At 40.3% G+C, this 25,480-nt stretch overlaps 1 protein-coding gene and 1 long non-coding RNA gene across 10 annotated transcripts in view; both read right to left on the bottom strand.

Moving 5' to 3' along the window:
* LOC102079796 (B-cell receptor CD22) overlaps positions 1-19,358 on the bottom strand; it is a 43,798-nt gene extending 24,440 nt beyond the window's left edge. For 4 of the 9 annotated variants that reach the window (XR_003220426.1, XM_025907920.1, XM_025907924.1 and 1 more), the window contains exons 1-10: positions 19,094-19,358; positions 17,563-17,898; positions 17,225-17,446; positions 16,770-17,102; positions 16,352-16,552; positions 15,907-16,239; positions 15,527-15,757; positions 14,432-14,689; positions 13,928-14,188; positions 12,750-13,010 (exon numbers count right to left, since the gene is read on the bottom strand). Coding sequence is in view for 8 of the 9 variants with exons in the window: in XM_025907920.1 (XP_025763705.1) it covers positions 12,750-13,010; positions 13,928-14,188; positions 14,432-14,689; positions 15,527-15,757; positions 15,907-16,239; positions 16,352-16,552; positions 16,770-17,102; positions 17,225-17,446; positions 17,563-17,898; positions 19,094-19,334 (2,677 nt within the window). In the remaining variant the exon portion in view is untranslated. The other 5 variants (XM_025907922.1, XM_025907921.1, XM_025907927.1 and 2 more) reach the window with 5 other exon arrangements.
* On the bottom strand, positions 1,634-3,416 carry LOC102079706 (uncharacterized). Its single transcript, XR_266994.3, has 2 exons — positions 3,195-3,416; positions 1,634-3,111 (listed from the first exon to the last, which is right to left on the bottom strand). It is a non-coding gene; the product is annotated as an uncharacterized LOC102079706 (long non-coding RNA).
* Positions 19,359-25,480: the final 6,122 nt, after the last annotated feature.

Below are 25,480 nucleotides of genomic sequence, written 5' to 3'. Positions count from 1 at the left end.
CTTCGTGAAAAAGCACCCAGGCTTGGCTTATATTGAGGCGGGTGAAACTCGTGTCAGCACCCGGTCGCTCTCTATTTGGGTCAGATATAAACCGAGTTTAGGTGTAGTTTGTTTAGCAGCAGTTCTCCTATGTGTTGCTGATAGCCGGCTAGCTAGCTAGCGCCGCTAGCATAGTTAGCTCGCGCCGCTAGCAACCCTTCGTGAAAAAGCACCCAGGCTTGGCTTATATTGAGGCGGGTGAAACTCGTGTCAGCACCCGGTCGCTCTCTATTTGGGTCAGATATAAACCGAGTTTAGGTGTAATTTATTTTCGTTGACCTTTTACAATCGTACTGCCACGGGAGTTTATATACAGCTGTGTGCGCACTAAGTTACTGACGTTGGACTTTATTTTATTCATTAGGGTTAGTTCATAGAGTTGCCGTGCCGTAAAAACGGAATCGTCCCACATTCAGAGAAAACATTATGATTTATTCTGTCGTTACGAAGCCTCCCCTGTCATTCTCTCGCGTGTTGAAACGTCAATCATGAAACTGATCAATGATCGGCTGTTCGCTCTTATTTATCGCACTAAACAACAGCAGCACGTTTAAGCTTGATCAGCTGTTGTTAGAATTCTTTTGATTTTAATTTCTAGTATCAGCTGATGTTTGCTGGAGCATGAAGATGAAATCAGGAGATGTCCTTACTGAATCATCAGAGCTGAACTGGTGATGGAGAAACAGGTTTACACTTTAGGTGACATGAATGAGTTGAAGGGAAGTTATGAGTTGTTTCTGAGAGACAAAGACCAAGCTCCTTTTTTGTGTAGCTGACAGCTGGTAACTGTGCAGGGGCAGCTAGGGCATTAACAGAGAAAGGTGGACACAAAGATATACTTTTCTTTCTTACTCTCATATAAAATATTTAGCTTTTATTAAATAGTTATATGAATCTCACAACCAAAGTTTGTATAATAATACACAAGATTGGCTGTAGACCATTGTTCATAATTCAGAACACTGTGTAAAAATAACAAAAAACAAAAAGTGAATGCATGTGTGAAAAGTGGTCCATAATGTAATGCTTCAAAGCGTGTTCATGCAAACATTGTCGGGTCTGCCGTGGTACAATGGGACTTCTGCTCATGAACCTGTGTGCACAGCGTCTGCAAATCGGCGCTGTACGAAGTAACTTCATCTTTACACAAAACTGTAAGCTGTCATCTGTGAAGCGTGAGCGGTGTTTGTTTTTACCATAGTTCATGGTGGAGAATGGCTGCTCTTCTGAGTTTTGCTCTCTGTAGCCGTATGAATGGCAAACTACAGTGATTAGCAGCGGCATAGGCACACATAAAATTTCTTCTGAAATTTTCGCTTTCTAGTTTATCATTATTCTTTTTATTGTTTTTAGCATTAACTCTGTTTCCCTGGATCTTTTCCCGTGTGTTATGAATAAATCTTTTTTTGGTACTGTACTGGTTTAATTTTGTTGTATTTATCCCCGACACCTTAAAGGCTGGTCTGTGAAGATATTGTCGAACATAAACCGGTCCGTGGTGCAAAAAAGATTGTGGACCGCTGCTTTAAATCTTAGTGTTCGTCTATCTTTCTGCTTTTCATGTCACTTCATGTCTCCTCACCATCTCCACATCATGCTGAAGAGTAAGTGTCTGATTAGTCATTTAGACTCTTTACAACTGCAACAAAAAGCACATCACAAACTGAAATCAGATTCAAAACAGAATGGACACACTGTTAAATTCAGGAAAGTTCTTGAATATTTTAAGTACCCAGCTCTAATGCCTCCCCGCAATTAATTAGACAAAGATGTGTGCTTTGTAATTGCATTTGCATTGCATTGTATATAAAAAGGCAACTGCTTGATGTCAGTTAATCCATGATGAAATATAACAGTCTGGGAAGTCACAGCGGAGCAGGGTAAACAAAGGATTTCTGAACTTTTTTAAAATGTTTTTTTAATAAACAGGAAGTGAAACTGCTGAGATTAAAAAATTATTTTGCAAGAGTTTCCTGGGCTGACACAGGCACCATTAACCTTGCATGTTTTTTCATTGTGTATGTTCAGAAGTCAACCATCAGAGCAGCATGGAACATATATACTACAGAAGTACTGATCACCAAAAAGAGCACTTCTCCCCATTTAAAATGAGATTTGATGTGTCTAGCACGGGCACAAATCCAACAATACATGACACTAAATGTATCATACACTGATAATGACTGAGGAGCCAACAGTGCCAAGACTTGGCACCAAACGACAACTAATTTGTGACACCTCACTGAACTTTCGGCGCATTGTAAGGGTAAAACCTGAATAATAATGATTAGAAAGGTGTGGCTGTTTTCCTCACTGTGTTCACTGAAGTGTGAAACAACAGACGAAATGTTGAAGTGAAACTCTTCAGCATCTTGATAATGTGCCATAATTTTATTTTATGCACACAAAGCAAACTACAGCCTGAACTAACAAGGTTCTTATACACATGTACAGGGTAAAAATTAAATGGCTCACACTGGACAGAAGATTGGAGAAACATCATCTGATCTGATGAGTCAAATTCTGGTGTAACATTCAGGTGGAAGGTTCAGAATTTGGTGTAAACAGCATGAAAGCATCCTGGATCCATGCTGATGTGTATTGGCAGCTCAGGCTGGTGGTGTAGTAGTTTGGGGGATATTTTCCTGGAACACTTTGGGTAACTTAGTGCCATTTGAGCAGTGTTGCATGAAAATTGTTGTTGACCACGTTCATCCCTGTATGACTATTTTCTGATGACTGGTTCCAGCTGTCACGGCTGAGGCCGCACAAAACAGACTGACTCAGAGCGAAACTCACACGGAGGCACAAGATAACGTGGTTTACAAGACTTTATTGCCAAGAAATCAAGACTATGAACTATAAACTAAGAACTGGTAGGGATAACGAGACACGAGGACTACGAACTGTGAACTACGATTTTCTAGATCTGTGATATAAACAAGAAACTATGACTAGAACTAGGCACAAACATGTTAAACATGAGCAACGTTAATTCATTTAGTAGACTTGGGTTCAAGGCTAGGGGGAAGGGCACAGGCATCGGGAAATGCAACCGGGAGTCTCCGAACACTGCAAAGAAAAGAGAGGAGATTGAATGACAAAGCCCTGAAGTCCAGAAGAGGAAAATCAAAGTGGAGTCATCTCAGTCTTACAGCTTGCAGGTGGAGGACTGACGAAAGGGGAGAGGTCGAGAGGTCCGAGTGAGCAGCCAGATTCCAGAGCGGGTAATCTGTAGAGCGCTGTGACAGCAGCCAGGTGAGTAGAATAAACTGCAGATGCGAGAAACTGAACAGCCACGATTAAACCAGCAACAGCATCAGGGTGAGTATTGGTGGGATTGAGCGCAGCAGTCGACTGGAAGTCTACAGAGATGAACATACCATCAGTGGCTTTCTGTGAAAACACCTCTTTAGACTAAGACTTGGTGACCATCACTAACTATGGTTAGCTGAACACTTGGCAGCGAGTAGTGGTGAGCGCAGGTCTTAAATGCTGGCAGCATAATTGCTCACAGGTGTGGAGGCGTGCCAGAGCATGGCGACTCCACCCAGAGGTGGAGGCAGCAAAACAGATAATTACGCCAGCACTCACCCAGACCATGACACCAGCAGAATAACACATCATGTCAGAAAGCTCAAATCATCTTGAACTGGTTTCTTGAACATGACAGTGTGCACTGTATTCATATGGCCTCCACACAGAGCACCTTTGGGATGTGGTGGAACGGGAGATTTACATGAGGCCTGTGCAGCCAACAAATCTTCACCAAAGTGTTTAGTATGTTGCTTTGTTTTTTTTTTGTTTTTTTTTTTGCTTGTCTTCTCCTTTTTCTCTCAACAGGTGATCCAGAAGATTTTTTTTTCTTTCTCTTTGTCTTTGTAAGTGCCCTTTCTCACTGTCCCTTTTCCCTTCTGTTTTTCTTTTCCTTCCTCTCTTTCTTTCTCCCTTTCCTATCCCCCAGTCATGTCTGTCCCATCTGTAACAACTGAAAATAAATAAAAATAACAAAGTTTGATCAAATGGACCAATACGGCAATGCCATGATGATCCATTTGGCAAAATAAATCCATTTGGTATCCTTGTTGGTCTTCAGACAACAATTCTGACGGCTTAAGAACCAAATGGGACAGACAAAAAAAAAAAAAAAAAAAAAAAAAAATCTTCACCAACTGTGTGATGCCGTCATGTCGATATGGAGCTAAATCTCTGAGGAATGTTTCCACATGTTGTTGAATGTGTGCCACAAAGAATTACGTTTCAAAGGGAAAAAGGGCTCCGATTTGCAGAGGGTATCAATAGTGGTGATCCAGTAAATGAGGGTCATTATTACACCTAACATAAATGTACAGTACCAGACACAGACAGGTACTGTTAGCCACTGTTAAACTGTTAGGTTAATCAGATCTGTGCATCAACAATCACTTATCTACAGTCCAGTCCAGTTTTATTTATAAAGCACTTTAAAATACCCAGCACAGGAACAAAGTGCTGTACAGAAAATACATTAAAACAATAGAATAACAGAAAACAGCAAAGATAAATAAATAAAACTCATAATAAATAAAATTAAAACAGCCCTATATTAAAATAAAAAAACAAGATAAAACAGCATCGAATCACCTAAAAACAACTGAAATAAAAATAAAAATAAAATAAAAATAAAAACCAACATCTCATGTGGTGTCAAAGGCGAGGGTAAAGAGGTGGGTTTTCAAGAGTGACTTAAAAACAGGTAAAGAACTGGCCTGTCTAATCTCTAATGGAAGCTCGTTCCACAGTTTTGGAGCTGCTACAGCAAAAGCACGATCTCCTCTAAGTTTACGCCCAGTCCTGGGTACATTCAGGAGCAGCTGATCAGCTGACCTGACAGTAATAAATAGCACAGCTTACGCAGTCTTAAAGAAAATTTGTGACTTTTGTGAAAGTATGGAAACCACAAATCAGTTGTCTGTGCTGGTTTCCTTCCTCTTTACGGTATGAAATGAGCTTACTATTTGAATATCTGTATATTCCCAACATAACATGGAAACTGTGCATGAAATCTTCAATACACTATAGGCTGGGTGGGGTGGTCTGAAACATGTACTCCCCCCATCCATGACACCATTTGTTAGAAGAGAAATAAATGCAATACAATTTTTATTTAGTGTTTTGGTTTTGATGATCATTTAACAAATATATATACAGTGGCTTGCAAAAGTATTCGGCCCCCTTGAACTTTTCCACCTTTTGTCACATTACAGCCACAAACAGGAATCAATTTTATTGGAATTCCAGGTGAAAGAGCAATACAAAGTGGTGTACACGTGAGAAGTGGAACGAAAATCATACATGATTCCAAACATTTTTTACAAATAAATAACTGCAAAGTGGGGTGTGCGTAATTATTCAGCCCCCTTTGGTCTGAGTGCAGTCAGTTGCCCATAGACATTGCCTGATGAGTGCTAATGACTAAATAGAGTGCACCTGTGTGTAATCTAATGTCAGTACAAATACAGCTGCTCTGTGACGGCCTCAGAGGTTGTCTAAGAGAATATTGGGAGCAACAACACCATGAAGTCCAAAGAACACACCAGACAGGTCAGGGATAAAGTTATTGAGAAATTTAAAGCAGCCTTAGGCTACAAAAAGATTTCCCAAGCCTTGAACATCCCACGGAGCACTGTTCAAGCCATCATTCAGAAATGGAAGGAGTATGGCGCAACTGTAAACCTACCAAGACAAGGCCGTCCACCTAAACTCACAGGCCGAACAAGGAGAGCGCTGATCAGAAATGCAGCCAAGAGGCCCATGGTGACTCCGGACGAGCTGCAGAGATCTACAGCTCAGGTGGGGGAATCTGTCCATAGGACAACTATTAGTCGTGCACTGCACAAAGTTGGCCTTTATGGAAGAGTGGCAAGAAGAAAGCCATTGTTAACAGAAAACCATAAGAAGTCCCGTTTGCAGTTTGCCACAAGCCATGTGGGGGACACAGCAAACATGTGGAAGAAGGTGCTCTGGTCAGATGAGACCAAAATGGAACTTTTTGGCCAAAATGCAAAACGCTGTGTGTGGCGGAAAACTAACACTGCACATCACTCTGAACACACCATCCCCACTGTCAAATATGGTGGTGGCAGCATCATGCTCTGGGGGGGCTTCTCTTCAGCAGGGACAGGGAAGCTGGTCAGAGTTGATGGGAAGATGGATGGAGCCAAATACAGGGCCATCTTGGAAGAAAACCTCTTGGAGTCTGCAAAAGACTTGAGACTGGGGCGGAGGTTCACCTTCCAGCAGGACAACGACCCTAAACATAAAGCCAGGGCAACAATGGAATGGTTTAAAACAAAACATATCCATGTGTTAGAATGGCCCAGTCAAAGTCCAGATCTAAATCCAATCGAGAATCTGTGGCAAGATCTGAAAACTGCTGTTCACAAACGCTGACCATCTAATCTGACTGAGCTGGAGCTGTTTTGCAAAGAAGAATGGGCAAGGATTTCAGTCTGTAGATGTGCAAAGCTGGTAGAGACATACCCTAAAAGACTGGCAGCTGTAATTGCAGCAAAAGGTGGTTCTACAAAGTATTGACTCAGGGGGCTGAATAATTACGCACACCCCACTTTGCAGTTATTTATTTGTAAAAAATGTTTGGAATCATGTATGATTTTCGTTCCACTTCTCACGTGTACACCACTTTGTATTGGTCTTTCACCTGGAATTCCAATAAAATGGATTCATGTTTGTGGCTGTAACGTGACAAAAGGTGGAAAAGTTCAAGGGGGCCGAATACTTTTGCAAGCTACTGTATATATATTTGTTAAATGATCATCAAAACCAAAACACTAAATAAAATTTTTATTGCATTTATTTCTCTTCTAACAAATGGTGTCATGGATGGGGGGAGTACATGTTTCAGACCACCCCACCCAGCCTATAGTGTATTGAAGATTTCATGCACAGTTTCCATGTTATGTTGGGAATATACAGATATTCAAATAGTAAGCTCATTTCATACCGTAAAGAGGAAGGAAACCAGCACAGACAACTGATTTGTGGTTTCCATACTTTCACAAAAGTCACAAGTTTTCTTTAAGACTACTTAAAGAAATACTTTTGCAAGCCACTGTATATGATAAACATCAGCAGATGTTTTGGAGGTACAGCATCATGTTACTCTTTCAATTTATTGTGTTATATGTGGGGTCAGTTTAGTACAGGCATTAAAATGTGATCGGTCTCCGATTTTTATTTATTCTTTAAAGACATACACTGTCACTTCTTGTTTGTCTTGCAGTCTGTTGTGTAAAGTTCTACTGCACTAACTGCACGTAACACAGTCAAAATGCTGAGAAGGCAATAAAAATAAATGCATTTCACTGGTCTGGTGATCAGGCAGCTGCATTTTACAACTGCGAGTTTCACAAATTGTTTCAAGAACCCAAACAACATGAGTGCATGAAGTCATTTTCTCCACAGGAACACAAAGATCAAAAATCTTATTTTTTTAGACCTTAAATGTTCAGCCATCCTCTGAGAGCATCGCTCTTACACGTTAAGAAAAGGTTTGAACCTTCTGGCCCTCGTTTCTTCACACCACCCCAAACACCTGCTTGAGGCTTATGACTGAGTGTTATTTTATAATTAGGCTTTGATGGGTTAAGGCAATGAAAGGGGCGTCACTAAAGATACTGAAACAAACCTGCCTGTGTATTATGTGTACAGAAGACGGGCTGAAAAACAAGACACAGCTGGGAGCGGGGCACAAGTAAAAACAGTTATAGGCAAACAGTCACAAAGGAGGCAAAAATAGCAAAGAGTAAATCTAGAATAACACACATTAGAAACCAAACCTTCAACCGAAAAAAGAAACTACTGAAAGACAATTAACACAGACAATCTAACAGTAACCACAGTGACGGAGATAAAGAAGAAAACATCAGACAAAGGGAAACCTGGAACACATGACATGACACAATGACAGATCCAATCACTCAAACTACCTCAAACTCTGGATCTGATCAACAGTTGTCAAGATGCTGAAGGACAGATGGACACATGGATGGACAGACTGTCCAAATCCTGTGGACAGAGCTAAGCAACCAAACAGCTGGAGCGACACTGATATGAGATATAAAGGATGCAAAAATTATTATTTGCCATCTACTGAGAAACTTGACCCTGCTCCTTCACATCGACTCTGCCCAACTGTAAAATACCCACCTACAGTGCAGTCAGAGGTGTAAGGATGGTGTGGGTATGTGTGTTTATTAAATCTATTTAATGAATGAATAACACTGCATATTAAAATATGAAATATAAAAACATGTCCCCTCACTTACAAACAATGAAACCCATAAAAAAAAAAATTAGTCATTAAAAAATATTTATTAAAAGTTTTTTTTGATTAAATAATCAGTGCATCCCAGTCAGGTTATGAAAGTGAAAGCATTAGTAAATAAGTCATGTTCTTAAAAAATAAACGAAGCCACAGTAAATAAAAAATCTCTTTGAGTTGGCAGATACATAAAACAGTCATCAGTGCATGGAGAAGGAGCTATAATGCATTTGAATGATCGCATTAGAAAATGAAGAAAGCAAGATTGTACATGTGTACATATACTGATCAGGACAGTGAGTCATTCACAAACAGTGCATACAAATAAATCTGTGTTGAAACCACCTTTGTGCACAAATAGGAATACATTTAGAATGTCCTACATCATACATATCAAACACATTAAAGGCCTTGCTGTCATGGATTATTTCTTCTTCATTTACAGTTTTCCAAAAGACCATTAACCAAAAACGCTCAACACTCTTTAATAAATACAAACACATCCTTACAGATTCAATGGTAGATTTTTCTGACTGTGCTGTACAGTGCAGATGAATCTTCCACAGCCTGTTCACCTCTTAATCTGCAATGATAAAAATACTGAATTATGAAGATTTTATAATAAGAATCTCACAATATTATGACCATTAATTAAGAAAAAAAAGTCATAGCAACAAAAATCAAAGCAATGAACATTTTTCAACATTGGGGACAAATAAAGAGGCTCACCCTTGGGCTCCATTAATAAACTTGACAAGAGAGTATTCCACATCTCCCCCTCCCTCTTCCTCATCCTCTTCATTTTGTCCTTTGGGTTTAGTGGGCATAATGTTGGAGTAGAGAGGATCTTCTTGGCTCTTTGAGAAACTGACACTGGCGTAGCAAAGGTCGTCCTGCTGCTCTGCTGCCGGAGCTGAAGGCCCATCATGTTCTGGAGATGCATTTTTCTGAGGAAACAATGTTTCAGCAATAAGAATACTTGATCTCAAATTAATCCCACAGCAACAGGGTTGGACATCATAGAAAGAGTTGATCTGAGTGGACTGTATCTGTTTTTGGAGAGGTAAGTATCCCCAGCAAAAGGTGTTGATGCCGTAAACTAAGTGAGTGAGAATGACCACCTGAAGGAAAATAACAGAAGGGTACAGAGGAAGAGGACAGGAAAGAACAGGAAGTGACAGGCATAGCAGAAAAGAAGGTTTACTTTGAGCGAAAAAGTAGCAAAGGGGGTAACTCTTTAAATTATTTTCCATGTGTGGACTAAAGACTCAGCACATGGATTAAAACCCTCTGCTATTTGTTTCCATGCATCCCCTTAGTTGAGTCCTGATAGAGGCGAACACATCTCAAAAAAGGCTTCTGCTATCACAGCTCCACTACAGTTTTACTTTTGTTGGAATCCTAAACATTTTCTTTTACCTCTTTTACATTTATCTGTTTCATTTGTCTTTTTTTCTGCTGCAATTCTGTGCAATGTAGAACAACTGTCAATCCATCCATCCATCTTCTTCTGCTTATCCAGGGCCAGACCGAGAAGCCCAGACCTCCCTCTCCCCAGCCACCTCCTCCAGCTTATCCTGAGAAACACCAAGGCATTCCCAGGCCAGCAGAAAGATATCATTTCTCCAGTACGTCCTGGGTCTGCCCCAAGGCCTCCTCCCAGTGGGACATGCCTAAAACACCTCACCCAGGACACCTCACCTCACCCAAGATTCATCCTTGTCAGATGCTTGAACCACCTAAACAGGTTCCTTTCAATATAGAGGCGCAGCACAGCTCCACTCTGAGCTCCTCCTGGATGGCCAAAGTTCTCACTCTATCACTGAGGGAGAGGTCAGCCACCCTTCGGAGAAAGCTAATTTTCAATCGCTTGTATCCACAATGGTGATCATATGTGAGGGTAGGGATGTAGATCGATAGTAAACTTAGAACCAATCCTCAGTTAGGACAACTGTGTGCAGCCATAACCAGAGATACTCCTACAGTACAACTCTTTCACATTAGTTTTGTATTTATCTTATGTGTGATTACCTTTTAATCACCTTTTCTTCCTTACCTGTGCGATGCTGTTTGGCCTCTCTTTGGAGAAAATGACTTTTAAGGGCCTCGTTTTTCTATACAGAACAAGGAAAGAACATTGAACAATGAGCATTGGAATTTCAGGAATCTTTGGATGACAACAGTTAAGAACTAATTGTTGTTCATTTTAAAAACTGATCTGCTCACCTTATGAATATGACTGCAGAGAGGATTATGATAGCCAAAAAGAAAATAGTCATCGACGCAATTGCAGCTGATTTCACTGAACCTAGGAAACAAACTCTGGATTAGTAACTGGATTACAGGATTTGGGGTCTATTACAAATGAACATAAAGCATATCAGACCAAAACCTTCTAGTTTATGACTCATGGACTGTGGTTTTGCATCTAATTCCTGCTAAAGTGCCATTATTTTCATGTCCTAATGATGGGATTTTGTCTATAAATATGAATACCACAGGGAACTTTGCATCTGAAGTCAGACTGGTCAGGAGGGAAGATGTTTTAGTTTTTTCAGAATATATAATTAACATTGATTTGAAAATGTAGTTGTTAGTGAACAATTACCATAACATTAAATGCAAGACAGATTTAAAAGACTTATAGAAACCTTACCCAATGTTTTGGGAGAGACTCTTCAATTGGTTTAGAAGGGTCCACAGTGACAGTTGCCAACAGTCTATGAAAATCACTACAACATGTTTAAGACTAGCTATTACCTTTATTGGCTGAAGAACCGCATTACTGGAGGTTAGGGACTCTGCTAGTAGATGAGATGGTATAATTTTTCTAACAAATGATTTGCCACAAACTGAAAAGTTCCAAGGCTGACACTGAAAGGCAGCATAAACGAGTAAGGTCACGAGTAGGGAAGTTCCTATGAGACCATCATAACACTTAAAAATGTAGATGTTTCCTACAGAAAAACTGCAAAGAAAGTCAAGGTGTCAGTGAGTAAAGTTTCCTTTAACATCACAGAAACTCAGAAACTGTGCAAACTCTGACAGGAAGAGGTCTGGCAGCCACAACTGAATTAGAGGACAAGTTTCTGAGAGTTAACAGATTATGTGGTAGGCGGTTCACAGGACGACAGCTTCAAGCACAGCTTAATAGTGGTCGTAGTAAACAAGTCTCAGTTTCAGCTGTGAAGAGAAGAGTTTGAACTGCATGTTTGACAGCAAGAAAGCCATTGCTAAGACATCAGAATAAGACAAAGAGGCTTGCCTGGGCCATGAAACACCACCACTGGACTACTGAAGACTGGAAAAAGGTCATATGGACTGATGAATCAAAATGTGAAATTTTCAGTTCATCACGCAGGATCTTTGTACGTTGTCGAGTAGGCGAAAGGATAGCTCCACAGTGTGTGGCATCAACTGTCAACCATGGAGGAGGAAGTGTGATGGTCTTTGGCTGTTTTGCTGGATCCAGGATCGGTGACTTGTACAGAGTGAGAGGCACCCTGAACCAAAACGCCTACGACAGCATTCTGCTGAGCCATGCAGTACCCTCTGGTATGTGCCTAGTTGGTCAGGGGTTCATCCTACAGCAAGATAATGACCCAAAACTTAAGTCCAAACTATCCCAGAACTACCTCAAGAAAAAAGAACAAGATGGGAAGCTTGAAACCATGAAGTGGGCAGCACAGTCCTCAGAGTTAAACCCCATCGAGCTGGTTTGAGATAAACTGGACAGAAGAGTGAAAGCAAGGCAACCTACAAGTGCCACATGTTTATGGGAACTTCAGTAACAGATATGGGAAGAACTCTCTGAACAATATTTCATGTCTATTGTACAAAGAACGCCACAGGTGTGTTCAGCTGTTATATCTGCCAAAGGTGGCTACTTTGATGACTCAGAGATTTAGAATACATTATGGAAAGACTGGGATGATGGGTTGACTGGGATGATCTAAAAAACTTTTGACTGGTAGTGTACATTTTTCTGTTTTTTGCATAGTATTATTATCTTTAGGTAATGCTGTATCTATTTATTCCTGATCCGATCTTATTTTCTTAATGTCAAAGTACTATAGGTACTGTCATCTATTTTGCATGATTACAACTTCAACAAAAAGAGAGAAATAGGGAGTGTAGCTGTCTGTAACATCTTTGAACTGGTAAATGCTGTTTTACATTAATAAAGTAAGAACAATATAACCAGTATTTCTGGAACTGCCTAGCAAAGACAACGATGTTTAACTGTCTAGTTGATGCATGCACACACCTAGATCCAAGTGTAATATTTCTAAATGTATCAATGTTCAGGTCAATTTTTATTTATTAATTTCTGAAATGATGAAATGATGCAGAGATAAATGGGCAAATTTATAATTTAGTCACCTACTTGCTGTAACAATCAGCTGTAAGGTGGAGTTACGACATCCTCTTGTGTTCTGTGCAACACAGTAATAACTCCCAATGTGTTCGGGTCTGAAGTCAGTGATGGTGAAGTTGTGTCCTGATGCTTTTGCTGAGTCTTCATCCTCCTTGTACCAGGTGTAATTAGCTGCTGGGTTAGCATCACTGCTACAGGTCAGAGTCACTGAACTGCCCTCCACTATCTCAGCAGAGGGACTCACTGACACAGAGGGAAGCTTTGGAGGATCTGCAGCATTTTGGAGACCAGTCGTCAATATTTGAAAGCTTTGTTTTGTTTAGGTTAATCAGTATTTTGTTTACATTCTTAGAAACCCAAAAATGCAGAGTCAGAATATATAGATTACATAAAACACATTGTTGTAAACTCTTTGCATGTACAGTACATTCAGAAAAGTGTTCGCCGTGCTTCACTTCCAGTTCTACATTTTGTAATGTTACAGCCTTATCTCAAAATCAATTGATTCGGTATTAATATCAATGTCAACCATAAAGTTCTACACACAACACCCCATAATAACAAAGTGAAAACATTTGCTAACCATTTGGAATAAGATTAGTATGACAAAATATAGAACAAGTAAAGCACAGAAAATACTTTCTGGATGTACTGTAATGCCAGTCTTAATCCAGTTTATCCTGTTCACACAGGGGCACAGTGACTATAAATGGTGAGCATTAAAGCACACTAACAGGGAAAGAGAGAAACATTCATATTGACCGCTACTGCCAGATTAGAATTACTGATTAACCTCATATGCATGTCCATGGACTGTGGGAGGAAGCCAGAGCACCAGGAGAGAACCCACACAGGGAGAACATGTAAATTCCCCACAGCTGGCAAAAAGATTCAATCCCAGAACCTTATCATATTTATAATTATAGTTTAGCATGTTTGTATCATAGATAGTATAAAAACGGGCATGACGTGAAAAAGGAGGAGAGCCCGACTATAAAACCACTTACTCACTGCCAAAGACTCAATCACAAGTCATTTGTCAATTAGCAAATAATTTTGAAAAAAGTATGACCAAAAATTCAGAAGTCTTTTTTTAGCCTCATCTAGTGCTATCGAGTCAGTACTTAATAGAGCAACTATTAGCAACTAGAAGTCATGCTTTCTGAGCTGTTCACTCAAATACTTACACTCGACATCTATGTATAGAGTTACGGACTGTGCTGGTCCATACAGATTCTCAGCTTTGCAGGAGTACTTCCCGCTGTCCTCAGAGCTGATGGAGGATAAATGGTACATTCCCACTGGTCCATGAAACAATGATTTGTTCTCCTTGTACCAGGTGTAATTAGCTGCTGGATTAGCATCGCTGCTGCAGGTAAGATTCACTGAACTGCCCTCCACTATCCCAGCAGAGGGACTCACTGACACAGAGGGAAGCTTTGGAGCATCTGGAGGAAATATAGAAAATATACTAAAAAACACGTTTTCCTGTTGGGTTTTTAACCTAAAATCTGAGACATATTAAACCTTTTCTATAACTGAATACTGATACAGGTTTTAGACCTGCAGCATTTACTCTGACGCTATGACTGTATCGGGGTTTGCAAGGTGTGGCCTGGTTTACTTTTAGAAACTATTAATTAATTACTCTTAAAACTATTAATTCTGCAAAGACAACTGTCTTCACTCACATTTCACATTGATAAAGATGACTTCAGATGGTCTTTGGCCCAGCTCATTCTTAGCGGTACAATGATACTCTCCAGAGTCAGAAGACTGGATGGAGCTGAAGATGAGCTGTTGTTCTGTACTGATCAGCTTTTTGTCCTTGTACCAGGTGTAATTAGCTGCTGGGTTAGCATCACTGCTGCAGGTCAGATTCACAGAGCTACCCTCCATTATCTCAGGAGAGTTATTCAGCACCAGTACTGAAGCAAATTTTGGAGCATCTAGGACAGAGAATAGTAAGATTGATTAGATTCGATTTGATTTTAACAAACACAATAAATAAAGCAATTTAATTATCAGTCATTTTGTGAATCTGTTATCTTCAGCATATAAACTTGTCTATAGATCAGGCGAGTTTCTCAGTCTTATCACTCATGTTGCATAAATTCACAGAACGGACTTTCTCTGTGTATTCAGAACACTGCTGCTGATCTCTTGTTCAAAATTACCACACAGGTTCAAGTACCACAATGCTCATTACATTGGTAACGGTATCTTCTAAAGTAATGAATCATGCCTCCCAAAAACAAATTTAATGATGATATGACGAGGCTATAGTTTATGGTTGGTTGATATCCTCAGCTTTTAGAATAGTTTGGTTTGAAATGGGTAACTAGTTCAAGTTTAGTAAACACTTATTTGTCACAAGTTTAACATTGATATCCATATTGTGACTGCAGAATCATCATGTTCCTGAATTAGGAAAAAAACGTCAAATGAAGGCCTGGCAGTGAGAGAACGATGAACGATCTTTCCAAACGTCCAAAGGAAGAGCTCCTTGTTTCCTTACATGAAGCAGATTTCCTGCTCAAAAATCCTTCTTGTGTTGTTTGGCATTTGCCATCTTTCATTAGAGTATGATATCTTCACTATGCAGTAGCCTACAGCTGGGCAGTGAAAGGAGCTGATATATCCTGTCCTCTGTTCACAAACACACTTAGTGTAAATCAATGCAGGCTTCAGTTTTGTGAACCTGACTCCAACTATCATCACGTTGAAGTTATTTATAATCTGTCGGAATGATGAAAGTCTGTGACAGAAACGTGAAGTGAACTCACACACTGGTGGAGAGCGGTAATACTCGTATCCTGTGAAAGCACAGGAGATGTTGTCTCCAGGATAAAAGTAGTCTGTATAAGTAGAAGTTTGCTGTGTCGTGTTTTTCTGTCCGTTCTTGAACCAGACAAAAGAAAGACGCCCAGCTGGACTGCAGCTGCTTTCACACTTCAGCTCTGCCTCAGTCTGAGACTCATGGACTGATATTATTCTGCTCACCTTCACCTGTGGAACTGTGTGAAATAAAAGTATTCACATTGTTAAATAGTCAAACCACAAATACACCAACAAGTAAATAATTAAAAACTTTACACAAGTTTTAGCACAATTTAGTTTGTAAAATTGAACTGAATAAAATGTGTCACTGTGTGTTGATCAGTACCTGTGACAGTCAGAGTTGTTCCAGGTAAACTACTCCCCCATTCAAAGCTTTGTGTGTTGAATTTGAAGTGATACTGGGCTGAATCACTCTCTGTCAGGTCTCTGATTCTCAGAGTGGAGCGTCCTGTCACTGTTTCAGTCACCTCAACACGACCTGCATACTGGGAGTCTTCTCTGAGGTCCTCAGATCCACGACCAGAACGGAACCAGGATGTTGATTGGATTAGACTTTCATAACTGTTGTAAGTAGAAGAAATGTCCACTGATGAGCCTTTGAATGCACAGATTCTTCTTTTACTGTAATTCACTCTGTTGCACCATCGACCATTGATGCCTGAAAAATTATAATTAAAAGAATTTTTAAAACCAAATTTATTGACAGAACATGACATTAATTATCACCCAGATTAAGTTTTCATTCAGGTAAAACCTCAAAGGGAACTCACAAACTAATGAAGAATGAAAATCCTCAAATCCTTTTAAAGCACATGAGTAGCTGTTTTCAGTGTCATATGACGCTTCATAAGAAGAAGAGGTGGCTCCATTCACTTGTTGTCCATTTTTGTACCAGACATAAGATGAAACATAAGGATTACATCTGGTGACACAATCCAACTTTCGTCCAGTCGACACTCTGACCTGAACATCTTGACCAGTGGACAAGAAACAATAAATAAGATGTCAGTCACTCTCACACTGAGGGAGACATTAGTAAAATTCACAGAAGTGATCAAATTAATTAGAAACAAAGTATTAATTCTCTCCATCTTTTGACCCGAAACCATTCAAACTATTATTAAAAGGTACGGTAGAGCATGCAAATAAAAATTGATTAAATATCCATCAGTGTGTGTTGATCAGTACCTGTGACAGTCAGAGTTGTTCCAGGTAAACTACTCCCCCATTCAAAGCTTTGTGTGTTGAATTTGAAGTGATACTGGGCTGAATCACTCTCTGTCAGGTCTCTGATTCTCAGAGTGGAGCGTCCTCTCTCTGTTTCAATCACCTCAACACGACCTGCATACCGGGAGTCTTCTCTGAGGTCCTCAGATCCACGACCAAAACGGAACCAGGATGTTGATTGGATTAGACTTTCATAGCTGTTGTAAGTAGAAGAAATGTCCACTGATGAGCCTTTGAATGCACAGATGCTTCTGTTACTGTAATTCACTCTGTTGCATGAAACACCTCGGACACCTGAAACATAAAATGATTTTTAAGTCAGATTAATGTAAGTAATCACAGTGAGTTTGACTGTTTTTATTCAGATGTATGTAGTGACTCCACCAGAGGGTTTTAAGTTACTGAAATAAACTCACACACTGAAGGAGAGGTTGAAGCTTCATGACCTCTTACAGCACAGGAGTAGCTATCTGAAGGATTCAGATAGTCTGAATACCAGTACTGGCCTGACTGAGTAGAAATTTTCTGTCCATTTTTGTACCAGATGTAGGAGGGACGATCATGTAGTCGACAACTGCTCTGACAAGTCAGTGTTCCCCAGTCAGGATATGATGATGTGTCCACGTGTACCTGAAGAGCTGATTATGTGAAGAAATAAAATCAGAGCAGAAACTTAGACATCCATTATCCATATGCAAACACACAGAGTTATGTTCATAACAAGTTTTGACTGATGTGTAAATAAAAATGTTACCTGTGACATTCAGAGTGACTCCAGGTAAACCAGTAAAATGTTTCTGGTCTGTTTCAAACCTGAACTTGTACATAGCTGAGTCGCTCTCTCTCAGGTCTCTGATTGTCAGAGTGCAGCTCTTCCGCTGTGGACTGTACGACACTCGACCTGCATACACTGGGTCTGTTTTCAGATCTTCAAGGTTATAATTATTCCCTTTAGTGAACCAAACTCTTTTTAACACATTTGCTCTTGAAGGGTATTTGAAGGAGCAGCCTATGTCCACTGTTGATCCTTTTACAGCGCAGATCTGAGTAGAAGTGTAAGTCACTCCATAATCATTCTGACTCTGTACCACTGTAACACAGAACACATCAGAAACCAGATTAATGACAACAACAAACATATATTGTTTCAGTAAAAGTTCTGAGAACCTTTCCTCAGAATAAGCAGCACAGATTTATTGTTCCTGACATTTTTTATCAGGCATATTGTATCAAGTATTTAGGAAGGTATTTTTGTTGTTGTTGTTCTTGTTGTTTACATATGTGAGATCATCTATCCATTCAGAAGTCTTCATCCAATTAATTTCTGAGTGAGTTAATGATGTGATTTTTCTTTGACAACAAGTCTTTGCAGGCTGTGAGAATGAGTCAAAACAGTAAATCCATCCATCCATTCGCTGGCAGGGGGTGGAGCCTATCCCAGCTGTCTTAGGCCAAGAGGCGGGGTACACCCTGGACAGGTCGCCAGTCTGTTTGTAGGACTAACACATAGACAGAGACAACCATTCACTCACATTCACTCCCGCATTCACACCTATGGCCAATTTAGTGTTTCCAATTAACCTATCCCCACTAACTGCATGTCTTTGGACGGTGGGAGGAAGCCGGAGTACCCGGAGAGAACCCACGCAAACACAGGGAGAACATGCATACTCCACACAGAAAGACCCGGACTGACGGTGGAATTAAACTCAAAACAGTAAATCAGTAAACCAAAAACAAGATAATAATAATGGTATCTGTGGGTTTGTTATTACAAATATGACAATTTGCATAATGCATCCAGTACAGGAATATGACAAAAATGTTGTCAAAACTTCTATCTCAAATAAATTGCAGTGGCTTGAAAGGGCCTTATATAGTGTAGTAAATTATTCAGGTGACATATAAATTTCGCTGTGTGCCTAGAATTTACCTCACAATATAATTTACAAAACATGTTTAGGAACCAGGAATCATGTGTTTGTGCAAAAAACAAAGAAAAAAAGAAAAGAAAAAATGGCTGGGAATTCACTTTCTGTTAATCTGTTTGTTTCTGTTGAGAAACTTCAATCCTAGTTAAAGCAACCTGAAAATTGTATTTGTCCATTAAATGCAGTGGAGACAATAAATAAAAAAACCTTTTCTACAGTATCTGTATTCAGTTGCAGTATTGTGAATGCTAACCTTTTCAACAGCTCTGTGCTGCAGATGGTGTGGTGTGAAAACCAATCAAAAACAGTTCAGTTGTGATCTACCTCAAGACTGACTTACTGTTACAGAATTACCTGGCAGAGAGAGAAGGAAGAGAACCAATCCAGTTGCTGCTGCAGTTGAACTCATGGCTGCTCCTCTCGTCTCATAAATCCCATCAGCAGGTAGATCACATAACATGTAACATGTTGTAAACCAGCCACAATTTCTTCCAGTGTTGAAGATGCTGTCTCTGAAGACCGTGCTTTCTGTGGTTGGAAAATGTAACAGAGATATCTGGCTGTCTTCCTTCCTCTGTACATGCTTAACATGCATGAACAGACTTTAAGCCTGTAAACCCCCGCGCTTAAATAAAGAAGTGATTCTCTCACAACACTTTGCATGCAGCTTTATGTTCTTAAAATATCAACTTAAGAAAAAAAGGACTGTCTCTGATACAACTGCTGAGGACAATAGAAAACATTTTAACATGAGTCTTTTTTGAAGACTTCAGGCCTGACTTTATTAATGACATTGATCATTTTGACAACTGGGCCATGAATAGATGTTTCATGTTTCATGGGTTCAAGTTCAATTTAAATCTCTCTAGAGCAGTTTTTTGTCCAGAAGGTAAATAATAACTGCTGAGTGGAATCCTAACAGTTCAGTAGTAGGACGGCTAAAAAAAATGCTAATATAGCTAATATACTGATAGAGTTTTAAATGACTAAAAAAGTGCTTTGGCAAGCTAGGGTAACCCTTAAAACAAGTTCAATTAAGGATGTTTTGTTACCCCCACTTCTGTGTGTAGTGTGGCTGGTAAAAGTGAGGGTAAACAATACCCTGATGCAAAACGGAAACAAAACAGAAAGAATCACTACTACTGTGTCATAAAGTGTCCAGTAAAGTTAAAATTGATGCAGCAAAGCTGATGGGAAACTGGGGATTGCATAAACTAGAGACTAGACTCAGACAATATTTAAAGATCTTCTGCCCGCTCTGTCACGGCCCCGCAGCCATGTGCCTTGCTTTCTGCCTTGAATTCTTAGTTATTATAATCAAGAGTGAGTTACTATGTTGTTATCTTGTTATTTCTCTGTAGGAAGTTTAGACTAAGATGCCACCCCAATATTTGCTATTTCACATATTGATGTGCAGTTTAAATGTTGATGTGGTGGGAAAGAAGGTTTGCTGTGTCTCCCAGCACAGTCTCACAAGCATGGACAAGATTATAGGAGACAGGCAGCAGCACCCTGACTGCCAAGTATCAGGATGAAATCCCTGGACCCAGTGTCATTACCCTACACTGCTGCAGTGTGTTACTTTAGTGCAAAGTCTTTATAAAATCAAGTAGACTGTGGTAGAAGATGATTGTTTTCTAAAGCTGTAGAAATCCAAGAAGTCCAACAAATGCAGCGCCTCCAAAAAGCTGTTAAACAGCTCTTCTAAAAGATTCAGTATTCAGCAAAGGAGAAAATAATGCAGTGAGTTTTTGAGTTGTTAATCACACTTAAAAGTTATATTCAAAACCTTTGTTATGAATCCTGATTCTGTTTAAACTGCTTTTACCTCAGTTAGAGGACTGCACGGTTAAGATGCAACCACAACATCTAAAATCCCTCAACAGTTCTCTTTTGCCACAAAGATTAAACAAACCGTTTCACCAGGGGCAGACCAGAGCACAGGATTAGAAAATGAAACCAGCAGATACAGAACATTGCAGTTCAAACCAGTCCCTGAATACTGTGGTTAATAAAAAAAGTGGCAACTGGTGTGGCAGCTGGAGCTTGTTAACATGAGGGCTTCACTTGCAGGTGGAGCAACCACAAAGCCAGCCAGACTCACCACCTGAGAGAGAAAGAGGAAGAGGAAAACAAAACCCATGCCTGAAAGACAATAGGACCAATAAGATCAGTGGGTGTGTGTGTTCCTGTGCATAGTTGGACATCTGCAGGTCTGAGAGCCACAGCAGTGTTCTTCTTCAAAGCTGTGTTCGTACCTCTCATCGGTTAAGAACCTGCTCGATTACGGACTTATGATCTGCAAAGGGCACTGGTACCTCCTGATGAAATCCACAGCGTGTGTAGATTAGTTTATTAACAAGTGATGCATAACAGAAAAGACTAAGTCAGGTATGTGCTGACTCAGCAAGGACTCTATAAAGAAAAGTGAAACACAATGCCGGAGAGTTTTCCTTTAAATTTTCACCTGGTGCCTGTGAACTTTCCATTCATTCTCTTAAATGCTTTGGATTCAGTTTAACTCAGTTCAGATTTATTTAGAAAGCACCAAATCAAAGGTCCCCTCAATGACCTTTGTACTGTAAGGTAAAGACTCTTAAGTAAAAAGGATCACAGTGGGCTCATTACTAGGGTATTACAGCTGATTATTTTCTAACATTACACAGAGCAACACGCCAAGCACACGTATGTGTATCAAGACAGATGGTCATCAGTACAGTCACCTCTGCACTCATTAGATGTAACTAATACTTGTCTGAAATTTAAGATTAATCTTCACACAAATGATTTCTTCTGATCTTGAAAATGTTGTTTTTACAGCACAGTTCAGTGACTGTGAGCTAAACACACACACACACATACACACACACACACACACACACACACACACACACACACACACACAGACAAATGTGCTCACTCTCCTTTGCTGCAGTGTGTGAGTGTCCTCTTGAGTTCATAACGATGTCCTGCAGTGTCGCAGATATATTTCAGTCAGAAATAATCACCTACACAGCTCTGGTTTCTTCCTCTACCACTGATGAAAGACAGCATGGATGTGCAGTAGGTGTCATTATGTTTATTTTATATGAAGCCATCATTTAGCAATCTTAAAAGATTAATTACTAATGAAGCTGCTCGTGACCATTATCATTGACACGTGTCATTGTCCACCTGAGATTTACTAGTTCTTTTAATGACTCTGATTCTGACTGAAATGAAAATGAATGCATTATACAGATATGAATACAGTGGGTTTTATTTAGACCTTTCACAAAACACTGTGTTATGGCCGAACCTGATGGCTGTCCTGCTGCAGCTAATAAGACAAAACAAAAGAAATTCATCAACAAAAACAAAAGATCTTGATTCATTAATCTTCATTACTCCATGCTGGATACACTGGATGTGACTGTTTCCTTCATCAAAGAAGTGATTTTTATGTGTCTTCTTAAAAAGACACATATGCTCTGACTTTTTCCCCCTCAGTGAAGTTGGGGCCTACAGCGAAAAGCTGCTAAGATGATGGTGTCATCAATTAAAAATATTCAAGTAGCTCAGGATGTAGAGCGGGTCATCTAATCATCAGAAGGTTGGTGGTTTGGTGCCTGGCTGCTCTCAGTCCGCATGCATAATATCCTTACACTTCCTTCAGAGTATAAATGTGTATGAATAGAAAGCACTTACGCTTTGAAAAAAAAGTGCTTGTATGAACAAATGTGAATGAGGCAAATTGTATGAAGCACTTTGAGTGCTCTGATAGAGTAGAAAAGTGCGCTATAATAACCAGTCCATTTACTATTTAGCAAGGACAGCAACCAAAAAAAGCAGGAAGATGTAGCATGTTCACAAACAGGGATTATACTGGCAAAGGACGAGTTGATTCCTAAACTAAAAGCTGGAAGAGAAAGTGGAGACGTGTCTTTTTGAAACTTAACTGAAAAAGAAGCAGAGTGCTTTGGGTTGATAAGAACATGCTTGTATAGCCGGCTGCCAAGAAAATACAATAAAATGAGGAAAAATGTCACCAAACTAAATCTAAAAGTAAAAGAGCGCTGTACAGCCAAGCAGAACAAAGCCATATAACAGAATGTTCTGCAGCACATGAAAAGATTTGCATGTCAACACCCTACATTAGTGGAAGGGAAGCTTTAACACAAAGTCCAATGAAATTGCAGGTTCGCTTTGCAGGGTGAGGTGCATTAATTAAGAAAGCAATAGCTTAAACATTTTGTACATGGAAATAAAAATGATAAATCTGAGTTCATCAACTGTGTCACGTCATATTTTTCTACTGTAGCTTGAATGTATCTATTTGGTGAAGGCAGTCTCCAAATTCTGCACACTAAAAACATAAACAGCACGTTTTACATTCAAAACTCCATCATATCACTAACTCAGAAACCTAATTTAGATCATATACAAACTCTACATAGCAGTAAAAGGACAGGACTCACTATGGCAAACACCAGTTTGCTCAGATGTGGAGATAAGTATACAGTAGCACTGAAAACCTGGATTTCTGTACCAGTGATGCTGATGGACGAAGACAGAAACCCCTCACATAAATGTAAAGGTATCATACTTGTTGAATTCTATGAATTGTGTATGGTATGTTTTCAAAATGTGGACCCTAACCCTAATAAAATCACATTTGCAGTGCTTCTTTAATCTTCATATCTCTGATGTAACTACTTCCACAGGGAGATGTTAGGTTTACAGTTCTTTGGATAGTCAAAGGAGTTTGCAAAGAAAAAGCGTCTGGACTTCTTTAAGTTGCTTGAAGACGTTTCACCTCTCATCCGAGAAGCTTCTTCAGTTCTAAGGTCAAATGGCCGAGAGTCCCAGATTTAAACCCAGTGGGAGTATCCCCCCAAAGAGGGACAAACGACCCCCTGGTGATCCTCTAATCACATGAGCCAAGGTGTGAAAGCGGGTGTGGGACCTAATCAGCCAGGGTTTCGGGTGAGCTCATTGTGAAACCTGGCCCCACCTTGTCATGTGAATTCCTGAGGTCAGATGGCCCAGGATGTGAGTGGGCATTAAGGCGTCTGGGGAGGGAACTCAAAACTGGATTATAGATGGCAGACAGTTGGTGTCATAAACCACCGCCTCTGTTCAAAGATGGTCGCTCACAGTGGACATAAATGGCTTCTTTCACTCCTCTTTCAAACCATCTGTCCTCTCTGTCCAAAATGTGAACATTGGCATCCCCGAAAGAGTGACCTTTATCCTTAAGATGCAGGTGGACTGCTGAGTCTTGTCCTGTGGAGGTGGCTCTTCTATGTTGTGCCATGCGCTTGTGAAGTGGCTGTTTGGTCTCTCCAATGTAGAGGTCTGGGCATTCCTCGCTGCACTGTACAGCATACACCACGTTGTTAAGTCTGTGTTTTGGAGTTTTGTCTTTCGGGTGAACCAGTTTGTGTCTGAGTGTGTTGCTGGGTCTGAAGTACACTGGGATGTCGTGCTTGGAGAAAACTCTCCTGAGTTTCTCTGATATACCAGCTACATAGGGGATGACAATGATGTTGCGTCTGTCTTTCTTATCCTCCCTCGCTGGTGTCTGATCTTCTTTTCTGTGCCTCTTTGCTGACTTTATGAATGCCCAGTTAGGATAACCACATGTTTTGAGTGCTTCCTTTATGTGTGTGTGTTCCTTCTTTTTTCCCTCAGGCTTAGAGGGAACATGTTCTGCCCGGTGGTGTAGGGTCCTAATTACTCCAAGTTTGTGTTCCAGAGGGTGATGGGAGTCAAAGAGGAGGTACTGGTCCGTGTGTGTGGGCTTCCGGTAAACTTCAATGTTGAGGTTGCCATTCTCTTCAATGTGCACAGCGCAGTCCAGGAAAGGCAAACAGTTGTCCTTTGTGTCTTCCCTGGTGAACTTGATGTTTTTATCCACAGTGTTAATGTGTGCAGTGAAGGATTCCAGTTCTTGTCTTTTGATTTTGACCCAGGTGTCGTCTACATATCTGTACCAGTGGCTGGGTACTCTTCCTCTGAAAGAGCCAAGAGCCTTCCTTTCCACTTCCTCCATGTAAAGGTTGGCTACAATAGGTGACACGGGGGAGCCCCATGGCACAGCCATGTTTTTGTCTGTAGAAGCCTTCGTTGTTTTTGAAGTATGTTGTGGTGAGGCAGAGGTCTAACAGTGTGCAGATCTGATCGGGTGTGAAGTTGGTCCTGTCTTCCAAGGAGCTGTCTTCTTGTAGTCGTTTTCTGACAGTCTCCACTGCTTCCGTGGTGGGTATGCAAGTGAAGAGAGAGACTACATCAAAGGACACCATGGTTTCATCTGGATCCAGGGTAAGTTTCTGGACCTTGTCGGTGAAGTCGGTGGAGTTCTTGATGTGGTGTGGGGTGTTCCCCACAAGAGGTGCTAGGACGGTAGCAAGGTGTTTCGAGATGTTATAAGTGGCTGAGTTTATGCTACTGACTATGGGTCTGAGTGGGACCCCTTCCTTGTGGATTTTAGGAAGTCCATAAATGCAGGGTATGGCATCCCCTGGATAAAGGCGGTGATATGTAAGGCAGTCAATGATTTTGTCCTTTTCAAGGTTTTGAAGGCAAGCTATAACTTTCTTTTTGTAGCTGCTTGTGGGGTCTCACTTTAAAGCTTCGTAGGTGTTGTTGTCACTGAGGAGAGTAGTGATCTTTGTGTGGTAATCTGTTGTGTTTAGGACCACGGTGCACCTTCCCTTATCCGCTGGTAATATAGTGATGTTGTTGTCTTTGCTCAGGGAA

This window comes from Oreochromis niloticus, linkage group LG6 (assembly GCF_001858045.2).
Source record: "Oreochromis niloticus isolate F11D_XX linkage group LG6, O_niloticus_UMD_NMBU, whole genome shotgun sequence".
Taxonomy (NCBI): domain Eukaryota; kingdom Metazoa; phylum Chordata; class Actinopteri; order Cichliformes; family Cichlidae; genus Oreochromis; species Oreochromis niloticus.
Note: the sequence above shows the minus strand (reverse complement) of the source record. Positions and strands in the feature narration are given on the sequence as shown.